The sequence below is a fragment of the Mus caroli genome, unplaced genomic scaffold, assembly GCF_978045245.1.
Source record: "Mus caroli unplaced genomic scaffold, Mus_caroli_1 scaffold_8, whole genome shotgun sequence".
Classification (NCBI taxonomy): domain Eukaryota; kingdom Metazoa; phylum Chordata; class Mammalia; order Rodentia; family Muridae; genus Mus; species Mus caroli.
The window spans coordinates 14,078,933-14,099,357 of NW_028227263.1; the positions used below are offsets into that span (position 1 = coordinate 14,078,933).

At 42.5% G+C, this 20,425-nt stretch overlaps 1 protein-coding gene across 1 annotated transcript; it reads right to left on the reverse strand.

The window, feature by feature from the left end:
- Positions 1 to 7,057: 7,057 nt before the first annotated feature.
- On the reverse strand, positions 7,058 to 18,332 carry Bub3 (BUB3 mitotic checkpoint protein). Its single transcript, XM_021166750.3, has 8 exons — positions 18,196 to 18,332; positions 17,746 to 17,940; positions 17,052 to 17,121; positions 15,399 to 15,550; positions 12,602 to 12,760; positions 10,582 to 10,759; positions 10,222 to 10,438; positions 7,058 to 8,074 (listed from the first exon to the last, which is right to left on the reverse strand). Exons 2-8 carry the CDS (start codon positions 17,938 to 17,940, stop codon positions 8,065 to 8,067), a joined length of 981 nt encoding a protein of 326 aa, XP_021022409.1. The 5' UTR covers positions 18,196 to 18,332; the 3' UTR covers positions 7,058 to 8,064.
- Between the last annotated feature and the right edge of the window lie 2,093 nt (positions 18,333 to 20,425).

The window sequence follows — 20,425 nt, forward strand, 5'->3', positions numbered from 1 at the left end:
GTCATATAATTAGGAATAAAAAATGTAATCTCAGAAAGATGCTAAATAATTTAAGCTACTGAGGATGTCAAGCCTTGGCTGAAATGTGGTCAGAGGGTAACTCAGGACCCTCACACAGTCTTCCACACGATAACCCTTCTGAGGGGCCCAGGGCTGCTAACACCATTTACCGTCTTCCATGAAGCGTCTATCGGGGTAAATTTTGCTTCAAGAATAAGCTAACAGCATCACTTCAACATCTTTCCTACCTTTGAACTTACCAGGCTTACAATATGTATATAACACCCAAACAGCTATCTTGTTACAGTGTTTAACAAATAACAACAACAACAACTCTGCATTCCCCTGAACCTGAGTGGGGCCTATGAGTGGGAGAGTATCCCATGAGCCCGGGAGAGCATCCCGGGTCTGATAGAGTCTGGTAGAATCCATTCTCAACATTTTAGGAATTCAATGAACTGTAAGCTTTTTTAAAAATAGTTTTTAAATAATTTCCATATACTAACTTAAATATAATAGATTCATATACATTTTTATTCTTTTTTTTAAAGACTTTTTTACTTTATGTATATGAGTATACTGTTGCTTTTTTTCAGACACACCAGAAGAGGGCATTGGATCTCATTACAGATGGATGTGAGCCACCATGTGGTTGCTGGGTATTGAACTCAGGACCTTAACCACTGAGCCACCTCTCCAACCCCACATTTTTATCCTTTAAATATTTATGTGTGGTTAAGTGTTTTGCCTACATGTCTGTCTGTGTACCACATGTACACCTAGTCCCCACAGAGGTCACAAGAGGGTGTCAGACACCCTAAAACTGGACATTTGTTAAGCTGTCACATGAGTACTAGGAATCGAACCAGGGCTGTAAAAACAAGAGCTCTTAACCCCTGAGCCAACTCTCCAGCCCCCGTACTGGAAGTTTTTAAATGGGCTGTCACTGTGCTTTCAAAAGGCCCAGTTCCCTTATGGTGCACACACACACACACACACACACACACACACACACACGGCAGACCAAACCCAACCCAGACTTTGTGGGCACACAGAACAGTGTTTTCATCCGTGGATACCCACCACCACTCAGAACAAAGGGCACAGTTGTGTCTCAAGCCTCCATTGCAAAAACTACCAGCCAACTTTTGCAGATTCCTTTTATTGTTTGTTAATGGAAAACAAAGATAGAGGAACTGAGGGGGCAAGGCTAGCTGTATACCCAAATCACCAGGAGCCAGGAGCCTAGAGAAGACCCTTAACAGCACAACTGTCACCACAGCCCGTGTGGAAGACCCCTAATATTCTTTTCCAGCAAGTCATTGCCAACGTTGGACTAGAAGAATGGTCATGAATCCATGTCTTCTTCTTCCTCTTCTTCCTCCTCTTATTCTTCCTCTTCTGCCTCTTCCTCTTCTTTTTCTTTTTTTCCTTCTTCCTCTTCTTCTTCCTCTTCCTTCTCTTCTTCTTCCTCCTCCTCTTCTTGTTTTTCATCTCCATCCTCCCACTCCTTCTCTTCCTCCTCTTTTACTTTGGTTAGTTTGAGATGGGCTTTCACTATATAGCCATGGCTGTCTTGGAATTTGCTATCCATGGGCTGCATGTTTTCTGAGGTCCTCAGCATTCAGCATGAGATGAGGTCTTCTGGAGTTACATAGAATGTCCTAGGAGTTGGGATAGCCCTGGGTCAGCAGGTTCGGCAGGTTCCTCAGTTGGGTGACTCATTTAAAACTGATTTCAGTTCCCTATTTCTGGATAGCTAACAAAAATAAGATCATTCTCCTTCTCTCAGAAACATGGCTTCCTAAAGAGATCTGACCAGTGCTACTGTGAAAAGTGGAAAGTCAACGAAGCCTCTGCCCTGCACCAAGAACTGCAGGCAGCCAAGGGAAGCTGAGAGCAGATGAGTCTTCCCCAGGGAAGAGCTCGCCAACTGCTTATCCAGTACCAAATGTGCGGCCCTGAAAACATACACACATCCAAGTACCGCCACATGGGCTGAGCAGGCTGTGTTCATAGATTTAGGAATACACATATCGATGACAATTGAAGAAAAACAAGCAGTGAACATGAAAGAGAGCAGAGGATGGAATCATACAAAGGGTTACAGGAATCAAAGGGAAGGGGAGAAATGGTGGAATTACATTATAATCTCAGAAAACACACAAACAAATAATGAGCAGATTGCCAAGACGCCAGGTATAAGCTCTGCAAGAGCAATGCTCCTCTAGACTATAGTTACTGGGGAGGCCAAAGACCAACCAGTGAGTAGCAGCAGCGGGCATGCTGAGAAGCTAGTTGTTGATATGCCTGTCCTCTGTTTCCAGAATTACCTTTATGCTGGGGTCTCCTGGAAAGCCCTGCTTCCCCCTAACAGCAGCGTTCTCAATGAACTAATATCAACCAGAGAGACAGCTGCTTCCTCACTCAGCTTGATGAAGCTGTACATTGCCATGGTTCCAAACTAGGCTATTCCTCCAAGTGGAAACCGTCAGGAACTGCATGCCATGGTCAGAACGGAAGGTTTTGGTCAAGCAACTCTGAGAATGTTGGGTCTTAGCAGAGGAGATACTCTAACATAACACGGAAAACAAATTGGGCTCTTTAAGAATACATGGCTGGTGCTAAGGAAATATTCAGGAGCCAAGTTTTTGAGAATTATAAAGTGATGTTATAACAAGGTCAAGAGTCTAAGGTACAGGGTCTTAAATTACTGCAATAGCCTGTAACAGAGTCCTATAAACGGGATGGAGGAACTCCATTATAACATTGGCCAGGCAAACCAGTAGGTATGATTTGTACTGCTTCTTCGGTTTTGTGTTAACTGCACAGAACTGGTCAGAGGTGAACAAATATTTCTTGAGAAATTAGTTAATGAAATAAACCACAGGAGGAACCGTCGGTCACTTAAGTCTGATAAATGGCACACGGAAGGTCAATAAAGCAGTTCCTTTTCCTTTATCAAGGCAGGTAATTTAGGAAGCCGTGCTGTTAGCCAGGGGTGTAGCCAAGAAAAACAAAGCAACAAAACGCCATCAATTGCTTTTCATTCAAAATAAGTTCTGAAGACCAAATTATATTAAATGAAGAGACCAACCCATGTCAGGATTTCCCAACTACAGACCTCTTTAAATTAGTCTGTTTTTCCACCTTCAGATTTTTCTTTCCCACATCAGCACACAAAACTAAAAAGCCAGTGCCCTACAACAACCCCAGGCCAAGTTCTGTGGGCATCGTTGGAAAATGAAAGCACTGTTTGAGCAAGTCACTGATCAAGGGGAAAGTGCCTTTGTACTCAATGCCCCAATTGGTATTTGTGGCCACTGGAAGCAGCAGCTTTCATTTCTCTTAGCGCTCGTTCCAAAGCAATGTAGCCAGGTGCCACTCTGAAAGGAAACCTCTCTAACTACCCCAAATAGCTTAAGTCAGTACTTCCCCAAGTCAAAGATGGGGTGCCCTGAGACACTTCAGAGGCTAAGGTGGAGAGTCAAAAGAGAGCACCATCAAACGAGAGTTGTGCTGTCTTTCCCAATGACAGCACAGATGTGCCATTTTTAAAAGGCCACCAATTACTGGGAGTATTAGCACATGTGCACATTTTCCTGGGGAGCAAGAACCTTGGTTAGGGTATGAAGTTTTCACCTGTGAAAGAACCAAGTCAGACAGCTGCCATTCGTTGTAATGGGACTGGTTTCCTGAGAAAGGGGCACTTGGCTCAGCCACACCACCACATAACCTTGCTGCAGCTCCTTTTACCACGTCAGGTTAACAAAGCCTGACACTGGGTGGGGGTGAGTTCATTCGAAACAAAAACCTCTAGCATATACGCAAACCGAAAGCTCAAAATCCCTACTGTGTGCGCGTGGGTCTGTGAGCAGGAGCACACGTGTTAGAGGTGCGGTCCTTGAGAAAAGAAGTGATGAAGACGGATGAGAAAAGATACAACTTCCTGTGGACGGCCTCTTCAGACACTTTCAGAGCCAGAGGATGAAAAGGTATAAACAGAGGCCAAGTGGATATGTTTGTACATCAAAGCAACTTGGATGGCTTACAAATGTGATCTGGGACTTTTACTGCTACTTTAGTTCATGGGTTAGTTTTTAATGGTTTATTCTTATTTTTATGTAATTAGTGTTTTGCCTGCATGTCTGACCTTGAGAAAAGAAGTGACTGGAGAGGCAGAGGCAGGAGGATTTCTGAGTTCAAGGCCAGCCTGGTCTACAGTGAGTTCCAGGACAGCCAGGGCTACACAGAGAAACCCTATCTCAACAAAACAAAAACAAACAAACAAACAAAAAAAGAAAGAAAGGAAGTGAATGGAGACGGATGAGAAAAGACACAACTTCCTGTGGACAGCCTCTTCAGACAATGTTTCAGAGCCAGATGATGGCTTACGAACGTGATCTGGGACTTTTATTGCTACTTTAGTTCATAGTTTTTTAATGATTTATTCTTATTTTAATGTACTTAGTGATTTGCCTGCATGTCTGTCTATATAAGAATATCAGGGGGCTGGTGAGATGGCTCAACGGGTAAGAGCACCCGACTGCTCTTCCGAAGGTCCAGAGTTCAAATCCCAGCAACCACATGGTGGCTCACAACCATCCGTAACGAAATCTGGGGCCCTCTTCTGGAGTGTCTGAAGACAGCTACAGTGTACTTACATATAATAAATAAATAAATCTTTAAAAAAAAAAGAATATCAGATCGGCTGGAGCTGGAGTCACAGTTAGTTATGAGCTGCCATGTTGGTCCTGGAAATTGAACTCAGGACCTCTGGAAGAACAGTCAGCGCTCTTAATCGCTGAGCCATCTCTCCAGCCCCAGTTCGTGTTTTTAAAATACACAAGTATCCTTAATAACTAGAGATCCAATAATTACTTGAGAACCACCTCAAGTTATATAAAATAATTAAAATAAGTCAGTTGACCAATTAAATCTGATCCCCCCCATTCCCACCCCCTCTCTGCGCTGGAGATGAACCTAGCACACAGTAGGTGAGCACCATATCACTGAGCCACACTCCCAGCCTAGGTTGAACTTCTACCCAGATAAAGGGGATTTGCATTCAGACTGTGGCTAGCACATTCTGATAAACGGCAAGCTCGGGGTTTCCTTCACAATACAGATGGAGAGACTCCGACTGAATAATTACACTGGCTAGGAACTGGGTGCTAAGGTCAGTCAAGCTCAACTCCCAGACTCACACTACCTGTCCTGGAAACAGATATGACTCTGGAGCTGTGACGTCATACCAAACACTAAGAGCCATCGGTTCTACAATACTGACTGAACAAAGCCAAAGGTCACAACCAACATACCTTAGTGTCAACGTTTCCAGAACTGTATCTGAAGTTACACTTTAGTGGGACTGCCTCCATCACTCAGCAATGGTAAAGCCCAGAGAGGGGGCTCTAAGTAAAGATGGCTGAGCCAAGCTGGACAACCTGAGTTCACTCCCAGGAACTCCTGTGGTGGAAGAACTAACCTCCACAAGTTGTCCTCTGGCATCCCGGGTGCCATGGAACCCACTCACACACATAAATGTGATCTCTAAAAAGTTCCTCGACACCTCTAACTTCCCAGGCATTTTCTTTTCGAGATTTTTTTTTTTAATTTTTATTTTGTGTTTGGATGTTTTGTCTGTACCAAAGGCAGAGAAGCAGGAAACGCTCCATTACATATTTTGAGAAAAAGAAACTTTGTTGTGAGCTGTAATAAAGAGAGAGAGCATCACAGAAGAGAATACCTTGAATCAGACCTTGCAAAGTTTATATAGAAACCTGAAAGAACAATCCAGAAAGGATAGATGGAGATTTGGATTTTACAGTGCAACAAGCAACCCAGCTCCTGCCAACAGTGAAAGTTCTGCTAAGGTATAAACAGAGGCCAAGTGGCTATGTTTGTACATCAAAGCAACTTGGGGGTACCAAGTTGAAAACTGTATGAAAAATCTATGTGTATTTTATGACACTGAAGTAGGTTTCCATATGGCTTTTTCAAAAGGCCTTTAAGCAGGGAATGGTGGCATACACCTTTGGTCTAGGCCCTCAAGCAGTCCAGCCTGTCCTTAAATGAAAGCCTTATTTCCCAGGGGACGGGATGACCAGAAAACACCTTCCCATTTCTGTAGTGGGGCTCAGTACCACACATTTATCTCATCTATTACTAGGATTCCAAGTGAAGGGCAGTCCTGCCCAGCTCTCCCGACAGCTGAAGACTCTGGAAGCATCCCTTCCGTGACTGACAGGCTGAGAATGGGAAACTCTATGCGACTCAAAGGGATACTACAAGTGTCACTTTTGTTTTTGTTAATTTTGCAAGGCATCTGAAAATTACAAGTGACAATGTATTTACTGTTAAATAACATAAAGACATTCTAACCAGAACTAAATTTAGGGGGCACGCACATGCACACACATGCACACACACACACAGAGAATTTAGGGGGCACGCACATGCACACACACACACACAGAACTAAATTTAGGGGGCACGCACATGCACACACATGCACACACAGAACTAAATTTAGGGGGCACGCACATGCACACACATGCACACACATGCACACACACACACAAACACAAACACACCCAGACGTCCCACATACAGAAAGGGCAAATTTGACCAAACTTGTCTGTCATACTAGTATGCTGACTTGGCCTCTGCTAAAACAAGAAAGTCATCACTCCAAGAGGTCAGAGATTTAGGGAAAGGGCTGGATATGTAACATTCAGCCAAAAGACACCGAAAGTAGAAGCAGTCAGCAGAGTGATGAAACATTTATAATATGGTTAAGACAAGCCATTAAAATGTCACTGTTGGGTTGGAGAGATGGCTGAGAGGTTAGGATCACTAGCTGCTCTTCCAGAGGACCCAGAATTCAATTCCCAGCACCTACGTGGGTCTCTAGCTCCAGTTTCAGGGGATTTGATGCCCTCTTCTGGCTTTGTCTGTGCACACTGTTGGTGTACAAAGCACCCAAACACATAAAATAAAGAAACCTCAAAAGGGGAAAAAAAAAAAAAGAGAATGCCAAGGTAACACACCTGGAAAACTGGCAGCAAAGCTAACTTTAATAAACAGGCAAACTGGGAGGGTGAGCTGCACAGGTGGCACACAGGGGGCAGGAGACACATTTAGGGACAGAGGGACAGCCAAACGGAACCATCAGCAGCTCTCTATACCACTTCAAACACAAGTCCATAACACGGCTTTAATTTGATCACCTTTAACAATGGCCCATTCTCTTTTTAAGTTATACAATGTTTGAAATTTATGCTCAAGTGGTTATGACTTTAAAAAGCATAAGACTACACCACAAGACCGATCCCACCAGTAGCTCCTGGCTGGTACACCATTTATCGTCCCGAGGGCTTCACGCTGACGTAGCAGCTGATGGCTAAGTCCAGAGGGGCCTGCCCTTTGGCTCTGTCTGCAGAGGATGGTAGCGTCAGCCCAGGGAAGCATGAGCTCTTCAGCACTGGCACTGCTAGCAGCCATGCAGATGCTGCCAGTCTGTGCCCATCCTGAGAAGCCGCAGAGCTGGCTCCCGGGCCTCACTGAGCCTCCAAAGAAACAGGAGCAAAAAATGGCTGAAAGAAGTCAAGTGGATGCCTTTACCCAGGGCTGACCCCCTGGTACAAGCGCAGATATAATAAGTAAGGCAAGGTACATTTAGTCAAACGTCACCTCTAATGTCCTCTGACAACGAGTACTTTGCCTAAGAGAAGCCTTGTTATGCAATAAATGACACTAATTACCAAAATGTTTACAAACACCCAACTTTTAAAAGTTCCAAATCTCTGATTTATTTATTAGACAGCAGAAAAATAGAACAGTTTTAGATAGCAAACACAAACAAAACTGGCTTAGGGGAGGAGAATCGTCAGACTACTGTACAAGGATACAAAGCGTCCCTACCCAAAACAATCACAGGACACAGAGACAATTCTGTTACGACACAAGACATAGAAATCCACACACTAGACCAAGTGTCCAATGGCTGCAAGCAGGCCTCAGGGAAAGCGCGTGTTTTCCAGAGAAACTGCTTTCCCCAGATTACGTGGACCTGCAATGAAGAAAACACAGTTCAAGGATGCATGTAGATGGCACATTAATTTCTCACTGAAAATCTTACAAAATAAAAATAAGACTTCTCTCCGTAACGAAAGATTTTTTTTTTTTTTGGGTAAAATAAACTTCATAAAGGTCCATGTCCTTTTCAGAGATACACATTTACAAATAATACACATTAAAAATAACAAGCATGACAACAGAAACACTGGAACTACTTGAAACAGGCCAAGCTAAGTTCGTGTTCTGCTCCAAGACATTACATCTAAATGAATCTCATTCTCACTATAATTTTTTCTTCTTAACCTTTAATCACCAGCGGCTGGGCAACTGCAATGGGCATGAGAACTATATAAATGTCAGAGAAATATGTAAACCTCATTAATGTTTCCAAAAATTCATTTAGAGATAGAAACAGGTCCAGATAGATGCCTGTCTAAATGCACTGCAATTACGTTACAATGACTTTCCCAAATGCACAGATACGCTCTGTCTTTTCTCAGCTCATTACTGACTCAAACAATTTGCCCTTCTGGGATCAATTGTTTGCTAATAAATAATTGTTTACAGTCACAAGATGATGTTAGGAGCTTTTCTTATTAGTTTTCCTTCTGCAGTCTAATAAGATTGAAAACTAGCTGATTCCCGCGAGTCTAACCTTAACCTCGCTTTGTTTAGCAGCCCAGGAAATGATGAACCATCTGCTTCAGAAAATAATGGACAGCCGAGAGGAAATATTGTTTAATTGTAGATTAACCTCCTCATGAGGCAGTCTGAAGCAGCTTTCGCATTACCAACTATCACCAGCAAAGAAAGCAGTGGCCCCAGAGCCTTCTCCTCCACCATTTAAGGACAGAGAGAACACAAAGGGATTTATAGAACTGCTATTTACAATCACTTATTTCCACAGCATAAACAAAACCCAAGGTCAAAACTGATTCTCAAAAGTGCAGCCACTGCTCTCAAGTCTGATTTGCCCAAATACCTTTAATGTAAGCAAACCATCAAACCAGCTTGTGCACTTAACTTTTCATTTAAAATAAATAAATAAAAACCTCTTTTCCATTATTTTCAGGTTCTTTTTTTTTTTTTAATCAAAATTAGTATTTTCCTGGTTTCTTTAGTAATAGTTATGAATCCACCTCTGGGAAGAACCAATTGTTTTATCATCATCAGCATGATCAACATGGCATTTACAAACATGAAATCTTGTCAAGAACAAGTTCAAAAAAAAAAGATTAAAATGGCGAGGACAAAAATGATCAAATATATCAAATGCAAGTGCAGGCTTTTCCCACAGGCTCCACAATCTAAAACTCTACACATTGTAAAAGCACACACATTTCTCCTTGTTAAATGCTCTGATCCTACAGAGGCCCAACCAATTTAGCAAGGGGACTTCAGAAAATTACAGAAGTCCCATACATTTTATTTATCCGGAAACTATTCCCCCAGGATTTCCCTGTAGGGCCTGAGAACAGAGTAAGGGACAGGACAAGTCACTGGGGTAGGTACTGCACGGTGTAATCTAGGCCCAAGCGTCTGCATTCTCAGCCCAGGAGAGGTTACGGGGTAAAAGGCTTTGTCCTGCTGCTGCCAAAACATGGAGATGGGCCCTTGCAGACAATCCTTAGAACCCAGAGCCTACACCTCCACCTCCTGAACATGTCAAAAGGAAGGAAATTTGCTATGCTAGGCGAGGCCATATTACTCTGGGTTTCCAGTGTGACCCAGAGGCCATCACTTGTGTAAATACTACAGAAACAATCGCTGGAGAAGGAAGAATTTTTTGGCAGTTTAAATATCTTAAATATAATTTACTAAATTATTCTTGAATTCCTCAACTTAATTTTAAAGCAATGAGGTAGCAGTAAGTCCACAGGTTCAAATAATAGAGCCTATTCAAGGAGCACGAGGGCTTGACATTCTTCTCTACAAACAACTGGGCACAGTTTCATCCATCAGACGTCTATCAACCTGCGGATATTGAAAGCTTGGGAGAACAAGATAAAATCAACTCCAACCCTACAGTCAGCTGTAATATCGAGCAGGCATCAACAATGCTATTCATGAATTTAGAAAAATTCATAAGTCCTGGGTTGAATGCAAGAAAAGGCTTCAATCCAGGTGAAGCCTACTCACTTGGGCTTTGTTTCTGCGTCTGTCACTTGGCGAATGAAGATACCATCTTCAGGATGCTCGGTGTCATCCATCTCATACATATATGACGATGCTATTGCAAGCGTAGTTCCGTCATTACTGAAGGCAAGGGAAGCGATGCTGGTGGGGTACCGATGGAACTGGCACAGGCGCTTCTTGTTAAATGGGTCCCAAATATTGACGAATCCATCTGAACCACCTGCAAGGGATGCAAACAGTTAAAATGGCTTTGTTTCGGAGTCATCGTGCTGTCCAAGCAAACAACAATCTCTCGGGATTCTGCCTGAGCATAAACAGTACACAGTCTTAATACTGAGCTCAGGCCTGTGTGTCCCACTTCACCTGTGGCAAACGTGTTGTGGATGTTGTGAAAGGAGATGGCGTTGACTGGGTAAATCTGCTCAATGTTGTTCTCCTTTAGCCTGTGGCACTTGAAGGCGTACTTCTTCTTCTGAACCTCAGGGCTTGGGTCCAAGTATTCCACAGCCACTCGGCCTTCAATGGAGCTCAACACATAACCCTGCCAAGAGAGCAGAGGCCCAAAGTGGCACAACCTGCCTTCCAGAGAGCACATGAGGTCCCCAATTCAACCCATAAAGACGACTATTTCAAAAATGAAAGTTCATCCAGGTTTAAAAGGCCTGGGCTGTACTGACAGGCACGATGCCTCTATAAATAGCTAAGAGCATCAGCAGCTAAAGGCACCTTACCTGCTGTGTAAGGTAAGGTGCAAGCCCTGATTGCTCTCTCCACACTATCCGTACCTAACACACTGCTACAAAAAATGACTTGTTTTGTCAGATCTAAACAAAAAATTGTAAATTTTAGTATCCTCTGTCTCCGAAGGGGAATCCAATCTGTTCCGTCAGTTAAAACCTCCTCTCTGTCTTTATCTCTCAACAGTGTGCCTCCCCTCACCTCGTTCCAGTCCAGCTGGCCAACCTCTTGCTTTTGCTACAGTGAATCAGGCTTGCCTAAAGCAGACTGTGAGGAACCATCAAGAGTGCTTCATCTTCTCTTCAAATAACAACATGTAAAACGATAATGCAACAAATATGAAATTTATGCTTTTTTATATCTTTACATTTTGGTCAAAATGTTTAAAAAAAAAGTTATTCTCCAAAACTGCTTATAGAAAATGAATTCAATAAAATCCATTTTTAACATATTTGTGTGCACGCGCTTGTGTGTGTGTGTGTGTGTGTGTGTGTGTGTGTGTGTGCGCGCGTGTGTAGGTTAGAAGATTACTTGAAGGAATTGGTTCTCTCCTTCCACCATATGGGTCCCAAGGCTAGAACTCAGGGCATCAGGCCTGGCAGCAAGCATTTCTGCCTACTGAGTGTTTCCACTTTTTTTTTTTAATAAAATATAATTTTAAGCATACATTATAAAAGCAAAGATAAACCTATAGAAAAAGGTAAATAAAGATACAAAAACATTTTTTGTAACGCAAGCATGTTTTAATCACATCTAAACCTCCCGGTTTCATTAAGCACAACTCCATGTCTTCCAGGATCAGCACACGAGGCTCACAGTGAGATGAAGGACTGAGCACTGAGTCCCTCCTTCATATTCACAGCAGCTAAAGGCCAGCCCTCATTCAAATCATCTACTGCCTTAAGTGAACTTTTCCTCTTAACGCCCCGCCATCCCCCCCCCCCCCCCCCCAGCAGCTTACCTCACAACCACCTGCCCTGGCAAATTTTGGGACAGTGTCTCACTTTACAGCCTACGATGGCCTTGAACTCAAAATCTTCCTGCTTCAGACTCCTAAGTGCTAGGCGTATAAGAGTACGCCACCAGGACTCACCTCTCCTTACAGTGTGAAGGACTGCTAATGAATGCAGGCTTACTAATCTTTAGAGATGCTAGAAGGAGACTCACTCAGTATATCATATAAGACACAGCCTGATCTAAATATTGCTATTTTAAAAAAGATTTTAAAAAGAAAAAGAAAATCAAAGCTCTGTTGTTACATGAGAGAAACAACTGCTAGTATTACAAAAAGCAAATTCCATAAACCTCAATTCCCAAATTTAAGCTCTGATTGGAAACTGAAGTATGTTTGAACTCTGAAACTGCATATTCATTAAATATCCTATACCAAAATCAGCAGTAAGACCTATTGAAAACACTTGACTCTGGAACACCAACATCTTCCCTAAAATGTGGAACTTATTCCCACAATTTACAGTTGTCTTGAAAGGAGTATAAAGAACACATACAGTTTTAAAAGATTACAGAAAGCAGACCTAAAAGTCATCACTACTTTGAAATTCCAGGCAAGTGGGGGTGAGTGGGGGGGGGGGGTGAGGAGGAGTACAGTGAAGAGGAGAGGGGAGGAGCGACGAGGGGTGGGTACCTGCTTGTTCGGGAAGGCTCGGATGCAGCGAGTCTGGTACTTCAGGCTGGACTCCCTACGCTGCTGCACATAGCCCATGTTCCTCAGGTCCCACACCAGCACTCGGCGGCCCGCCGTGCCCACAATCAGCCTGTCCCCAGACACGGACAGGGTGTAGACCTTTTAGGAAACATCAAAACTTGATCATCATCTACTTCCTGAAAATGACATTTGCTCCTAAAGTCTATCTAATCCTAAAACCATAAAAATAAAATCAGATCAGGTGTCAACTTTAGACATTTAGTGAAGTGACTCAGATAAACTTCACTAAGTAGAAAATATAACTCAACTAGGCTTGCAGACCTTCTAATGATGAAATAATCTCAATTAGAACATTTTCCCCAAAATGTCTTGCTTCATTTAGGATAAAAGTTATTAAACCCACTTGAAACAGGTCAATAAAGTCAAAACACCTTTCAGAGAACTTCTGGCTTTTTGTAAAAGAATCATTTTCATTTTTTTTCTATGACCAGGCTAGCTTTTCAAAGATTTCATTTGGCAGCTCTCAAACTCTTGGCCTTTCCCAGCTGTTTCCCGGGAAGAATCAAGAGACCCTCACCAGCGGGCTGTCTCAAGGCTTGCAAAGCCACAAAGCCATGCTTAGGCTCTGACATCAGGTTCCACGTTCCAAAAGGAAGCTCAATTTTGGGAAATGAAAAAAAAAAAAAAAAACAAACTAAAGACTAAAAAGCATTTTATTCCCTGAAAGTATCCATTTTCCCTCTCATAATGTCTTTTCTGCCATATTTAAGTTTCCACAAAAAAAAAAAAAAAAAAAAAAAATTCCTTTATAAGAAATCATAAATTTCCTGCAAGCAATGTGTGGACTTCCTTGCAAATCAGATGCTATGCAGATGGCAGAGGGGGCTAATTCATGAAAAAGCACACAACATCTTCCTAAGGAGAGTCATTCTTTAAAAATCTAGACTTGAAGTCTACAACTGATGTTACTGTTCACTTTCAACTCAGCAGGATTGCTATTATGTAGAGGACCCAAGATATGGCAAGGCTTCATTTTCACCCTCAATATCTAAGCCACATAGCTGATAATCACCCACAGGTTAACTTCAGACCACCAGGCAAAGAAAGCAGGCCAGGTCACAACATGCAAACAGTAGCCACTTTAAATTTCAACAACTAAATCAACTGAGGGAAAAATAATTATAAAATTTGAAATATTAAATGATTGCATATGTAAATATGAATACTTTATGTTTATTCTGAAGGTCAATGTCTTCCAAAAAGGCAAAGAAAAAAGAAAATTAATTTAAATTTTATGAAGTACTAAACTTAAAAAATAAACCAGAAAAAGATCAATTTATAGTGGCACGACTGCATCCAGAATTTTACCTTAAATCTTTATACAGGTGACACACAAGCTTCTAAAACTGCTTTCTATTCGCACTGATCATAAATCAAGGGAAACCACTGTCATACTACTGACTGGGTATATACATTTATCAAAGAAAGTATTAAAAAAAAGCGACATAATGAACTTCGCTGAACCAGTAAGCAGCTTGCTTCAGTGTGGCTGTCCATTATATGATAGTCTGTCAGCAATTTATCACAGTTCTTAACATGTTACATACAACCATAAATCAAAACTAGAAACAATGCAATTATTTTATTCTGAACAAAGGTCTTGCCAGGAGTAGAGTCGACTGTGATGGGACAAAAAAAAGAATGGCTCTTTGGATTCACTGCTGTGTGTAACGACGGCTGGCAGGGCCCACCAGTGTATTTACACTAGGGAATGGACTCAAGTGAAGAATACTTGAAACTGCTAAAACAATCCATCTTTTAAATTAACTACTACCCAATAAAAGTCTGGGGAGGACACAGCCTAATTGTGTTTATGAACAGACTGAGAAGTGAGAATACACCCAAGTCGGTTTTAAAAGCTCCACTCACAGGAGGCAGATTCCGTTTTCTCCAGGGACAAGACCCCTAGGAGGTTTTCCAATCCTGAGTGGTCAGCCACAAACACATGTATAAACAACACCACCAAATGGTGTCAGTAGCTTGTGTGTATTCACATGTGTGCATGTGTATAAAACAATCCTAAGGGAGAGGCCAGGCACCTGAGTGAGCGGAGGAAGTCAGAAGGGGACGATGTAAATACAGCGTACTCACGCATGAAATTCTTAACAAAAACACAGGCATCATAGACATAAATGGTTTTATAATTCAAAGGTAGAGGCTGTCAAGCTGGGCTGATAAAAGGTAAGACCCAACTATGGTGCTGTCTGTGGGAAAGGAAATTTAGATTCAAAGGTGTTTAAAAGCTCCATTTACTACAAACCTTCAAACTACATCTGTCAGCATTTAAATGCACACACAGCAGTAAGTCAGAGAACACAGCTCTCTCTCTAAAGCCGAAATGATTCCCTTTTCATTCTCAACTGTCAATTCAAATGGAACCTTGAGTCACAGCCGAAAATGAGTCATGTTCCACCCTATCTTCTGGTTTGGGGTGTCAGACCAAACTTAAGACAGTAAGCCTCTGTTAATGGCTTCTATGAAAAGGTAGTGAGTTACCTCTCAGACCCAAAGCACTAACAACAGACTGAAGAGGAATTTGAGCTCTTGCTCTCCAGCCCAAGTTTAATAACTGACAGAAAAAGATGACCAAAATGTAAAAGTTAACTCCCTTCGCATTAAAGCATTTCTATACAGTTAGGTTTCTCAAAAACGATTCGTAACCTATTCAACAGCACACTTGCCAACCACCACACCCCTGGTGCAGATAAAACCCTACCTTTTCCGGCTGGGAGAAGGTCCCAGCATTACACGGAGTTCTGGGGTCCCATAGTTTAACTGTCTGATCCCAACTTCCAGTTACCATCACGTTCACTTCTGGACAGTATTCAACACATCTGATAGGGGCATCGTGAGTTCCAACAAGATTTTCTATTGCAAAGAAAAGAGAAAAACAACACAGCTAGCTTTACTCTCTCATAGGATACCTCAAGTGAACCCACAGGGCTGTCAGCTGAAATGAATTCATCTCGGTCACTCCACAGAGATGTCTGCATGCAGAGCAATCTCTCCACGACTACAACGTTACCCATTCCTCTCTAATTGACTTCACACTGGCCAGGTTTGGTCATTCACTAGCAGGAAAGCAGCACAGTGAACTGTATGAGGATGGTGTACAGTTAACTTGATCCTAGGTTTTGTAAGAAAACTGATTAGCACTGCACCTTTGCTTGTATCTAGTGCATGCTTGGTACACTGTAGGCGCCCCAGAAATACTTGGTGAGTGAGCTAAGAGTGGAGATCTCTGGCTTCCTGCACCCTGACAACACTTATCTTCCCATTAAGTCAATGCTAGTATGAAATGGTTACAGGATTTGAAGGCTGAGGGGAATCTTTCAATTAATTCACTTGCTTCTCATGGTAGGGTCCAATTTCTGCTACATAATTTCCTTCCTGTTAATTTCAACTTTCACAGTATCTCATTTGTTCATTCAGTAAACATCCACTAAATATCTACTGTGTGCCAAAGCCCATGTGATAGACAAAAAAAAAAAAAAAAAAAGGATGAGGACCAGGACCAGGAATATAACTCAGGCAGAGTGCTCTCCTCGCATGTGCATATTACACACAAAAGGTCACTTTTGGACAGAGGCCTCTTCCAATGAAAAGCCATTCCTTTTCTCCTGGAAACAGAGTCTTAGGTGGTCTAGGCTGGCCTCTATCTATGTAGCTGAGGCTGGCCTTGAATTTCTTATCCTCCCACCTCCCCTTTCCAAGTGCTGGGATTCCAGGAACAGCATCACACCTAGCTCAGATGTGCTTCTCAGTCCACTCACATTGCTCAAGCTGGCCTCTAGGTAGCCACATGTCTACACCCCCACCATCGCTTTCCAGTATACCTACATCCAATACAGGGCAGGCAAACAAAGTTCAGAGCGCTTTGCACGTCTTGAGTTCCATTCCAAATCCTGCCACAGTGATATGTTTTTACACAGCCAACTGAAATACATTCTCCTGCTAAGAATGCAAAGGCATCACTAAGATAAATATGACGGGGCTACCGTGCTCCATTTTTAAAATGTACTTTTTTTTTTTTTTTTAGCCTGTGAAAAGACTACCCTAAAATATCAAACTGTCCAAAGAAATCCTGACAAATCGGACCCTGAGTCCAGTCCTCTGCTTAAGACTTCTAACAGTGACAGTCAAACGCTTAAGTGATGTTTCCCCTAGACACTTAAGACAGTGCTCAGAAGGGGCTTTACTGCAAAATTCAGGTTCCATTTGTGGTAACATAATCCAATTTTAAAAGTCTATTATCAAAGCCGTGTTCCACCTTCACATAAGTATTGAAAACACCTACTCTTCCTAAATAAGCATTTCTACACAAACACACTAGTAAAGAAAAACTGGTAAAGTGTAGCTATATTAATACCTTGATCAGTGTTCAAATCATGCATTTTCAGTTGATGATCTAATCCACCACTCCAGGCATGCGTTGGATCCTACAAAGCAAAATTTGGGTTTAATTTTTTTTCTTTCTTACTTTTTTTTTTTTTTTTTTTTTTGAGATACTATGTAGCCCTGGTTGGCCTCAAAACTCAAGAGCTCTTCCTGCCTCAAGGATTAAAGTTGTGCCCACCACATCCTCCCACCCCACTCTTACATTTGGAGCCATTTCAAAGTTACAAAGCTTTAGCAAGCATTTTCAACACTGCTATTTCTACAGCCAAGTGTTATGTCCAGTGTGACAGAAACTAAGCAAACAAAAATGCAAGTGAATGATCGCCCCAAGGAAGCAAATACAAGGCAGACACCAGGAGTTAAGGCTAAATTAGACAACATTACTTTTCAAAGGATAGCTAAATCAGTCTTGCTGCTAACTTCAAACAATTATCTATGTCCAGAAAGTTTACTCAAGTCTGAATTTACAAATGGAGATTGAAATTACCATGAGAGAAGAAATAAGAACAAACCATTGCAGTAGGCTTGATGCCAGGCTAAAGGGAAGAATTCCCGGGTAGTAGTTATGAACTATCAGAATTCTCGAACCGTGTCTGAGATGCTACAGGCAACGCCTAGGACATCTCAGTAGTAAGAGGACAGGAGCAGAAACTGAATCCACCTACGTAGAAGGCGCAGTCCAGGACAGCACCAGTGTGCTGGTACTTGAGCCTCATGGAATTGGCGGGCACATCGTAGAGGCGCACAGACGTATCCCAGGAGGAGACCAGGAGGAACTGGGATGTGTTGGGGCTGAACTTAACCGAGGAGATGCCATCCTCGGGTGGCTGGTTCAGCTTGAATTCGTTCGAACCGGTCATCTGTAGAACAAAACGCTAAGTCTGAGTTCCTAACCCGAGCAACAGAGGCCGGCCACGGCCTGCGCCTGCGCGAGTCCCCCTTGATCCAGGCCGGCCGCCATCCCGCTTCCGCCGAGCTCCACCCGGCCTGGCCTCCTTCCTTGCCCGCAGATCCCCATATAAAACACAATGGAACTCGACCGGACCCCTCTGTGCATCGATGCGCCGGCCACGAACCACAGATCCCACTCCGCCCGCCCTCACCCGAACCTCTACCTCGTGTCCGCCTTAGCAACGTTTCTGCACCGGCCACTACCGATCCGCTTCCCTCCGAGCACTCGCAGGCAAAGCGGAGGAGGCGGAGAGGAAGCTCCGGAGCAGGCCTATCATTGGCTTATTTTGAACGCCAACGGCTCGATCTCGGCAGCTGATTGGTCTGATTTACTGCCTGCCTCATTTTCCGCAGTCATCTTGTTCCGGCTCAAAGGGAAGCCGCGTTTTTTGGTTTTTTTTTTTCCGTTCACCGGGTCTCTTAGTACCACCACGCCGAGGTTACGTCTCTGGAGCTGCAGAAGGAAAACTACAACTCCCAAGTATGCTCAGGCCATAAAGGCGTTCACGCCCGCCCACAATTGTACGCTGCATGCTGGGAGTTGTAGTCTCTCTGGAGCTGCTTGCCTGAACATCCACAGACTAGGAGGCAGAAAAGATATTTTTATCTAGCTCTTGTGACATCCTTCTCCTCTATCTCTCAGACACAAAATTTCATTTTGGTTAATAACTACTATAGATATAAATTAATATTTTCTTTCTGGCCGTGCACATACCCCTGGAATTAATCCAGACTAGTCATACTGAAGGATAATTTCTAGTCAAAGGCACTATTTGCTTTTATTTTGCTGGGTTGTCAATTTGTGAACTAGAGACTCATTTCCCTTGAGTTCTAGTGATCTCATTTTTATCATTTCATCTCTCCACAGTTTTCAAGCACCTGAATGCCAGGCCTCGTAAGCAGCTCTGGGAGTACACACTCAGTCAAACTACCCCTTGTTTTAGAAGAGTACCACACCTGGAAGGGTGAACAGAGCAGGACACAAATATTTCCAATCTTTAACGATCAGCCAGAATCTCTTAGGAATGTGCATCATAGGACTTAGCATTGTGGCTGTCCTCCCTCTCCCACCTTCCTCTGCATTATCATGGGGGTTGCAGGCTCAATTTGCTGCACTTTCTGTTTCTAGAATCCTCTAAAAAAATACGAGAATGGAAAGGTTGTTTTGGTTCTGTGAAAGAAAAGCAGTGCTTAACAAACAATATAGTAGCATACTGACATGCAAAATGTTACTGAAAGTTTCTAATTAATCCTCAGATACAACTTCTTTTTCTCTGTCCCATCTTTTTGAGACAATCCCTTTTATTTTGAAATTGTTGCATGAAGTAGGAAGCTGTCTCTAGTTTTAAACTACTTAACTTTCAAGGTACATTAAAAAAAGAAAGAAAGAAAGAAAGAAAGAAAGAAAGAAAGAAAGAAAGAAAGAAAGAAAGAAAGAAAAATGGAAAAATGACCTTGCCGGGCAGTGGTGGTGCATGCCTTTAATCCCAGCACTTGGGAGGCAGAGGCAGGTGGATTTCTGAGTTCGAGGCCGGCCTGGTCTACTGAGTGACAGCCAGGGCTACACAGAGAAACCCTGTCTAAAAAAATAAATAAACATAAATAAATAAAGATCTTATATGTGCACAGACTCTGAACTAAATGCACTTAAGATTCCTGACAATAACACACACACACACACATACACACACACATACACACACATACACACACACACACATACACACACACACACACACACACACACACACCAGCCTTTTATCCTGATGATAATTATTATGGCTAAAATATTCTGGTTGTCTTCCCTTTCCAAATAGTTCCAGTATGTGGTTCTTTCTCTCTCTTCTCTTTCAACAAATCAATGGCCAGGTTCAATTTTCTTTAATGCATTGAGTTGTTTTGCATTCTAAGTTTAGCCAAATAATTTTACCTCTTGACTTATTTGGTTCTCTTTCCCAGTTGTTTATTTAATTCCATTACTGTTTCCAGATTCTGAGCATAAATTACCTGCTAATAAAATCTAAGCATATTTCATTATCCCATGTGTGTATGATTCAGGCCCCTCTGGCTGTGCCCTTGCAGCCCAACTCTATTTGAGTTTTAAGAAACGTCAATCTTTTAAATCAAGTTTAGAGCCTGAAACGAGATGGACTATTTTGCTGATTATTCAAATGAATTGCTAGACTTGAGATAGGAAATCTGGCCACAAGCAGAGTCTTGACCATTTTACAACACAAATGTAAAGTAAGTGTGTGTGTGTGTGTGTGTATGTGTGTGTGTGTGTGTGTAATATTCAGTTACCTGTTGCAGTGGTGAGTCGCCTGCCACAGCTAATGTCTGGGTGAGTAAAGAGAGTCAGATATATACCACATGACAACTGCGGAAATGGTCATT

Excerpts from the sequence above, each read along its gene's own strand:
- Bub3 (XM_021166750.3), bottom strand. The coding sequence starts at position 17,940 with ATGACCGGTTCGAACGAATTCAAGCTGAACCAGCCACCCGAGGATGGC. Across the intron at positions 17,122-17,745 it reads TCCTGGACTGCGCCTTCTAC|GATCCAACGCATGCCTGGAG; the intron begins GTAGGTGGATTC and ends TTTGCTTTGTAG. Across the intron at positions 10,439-10,581 it reads CCACAACACGTTTGCCACAG|GTGGTTCAGATGGATTCGTC; the intron begins GTGAAGTGGGAC and ends CATCCCTTGCAG.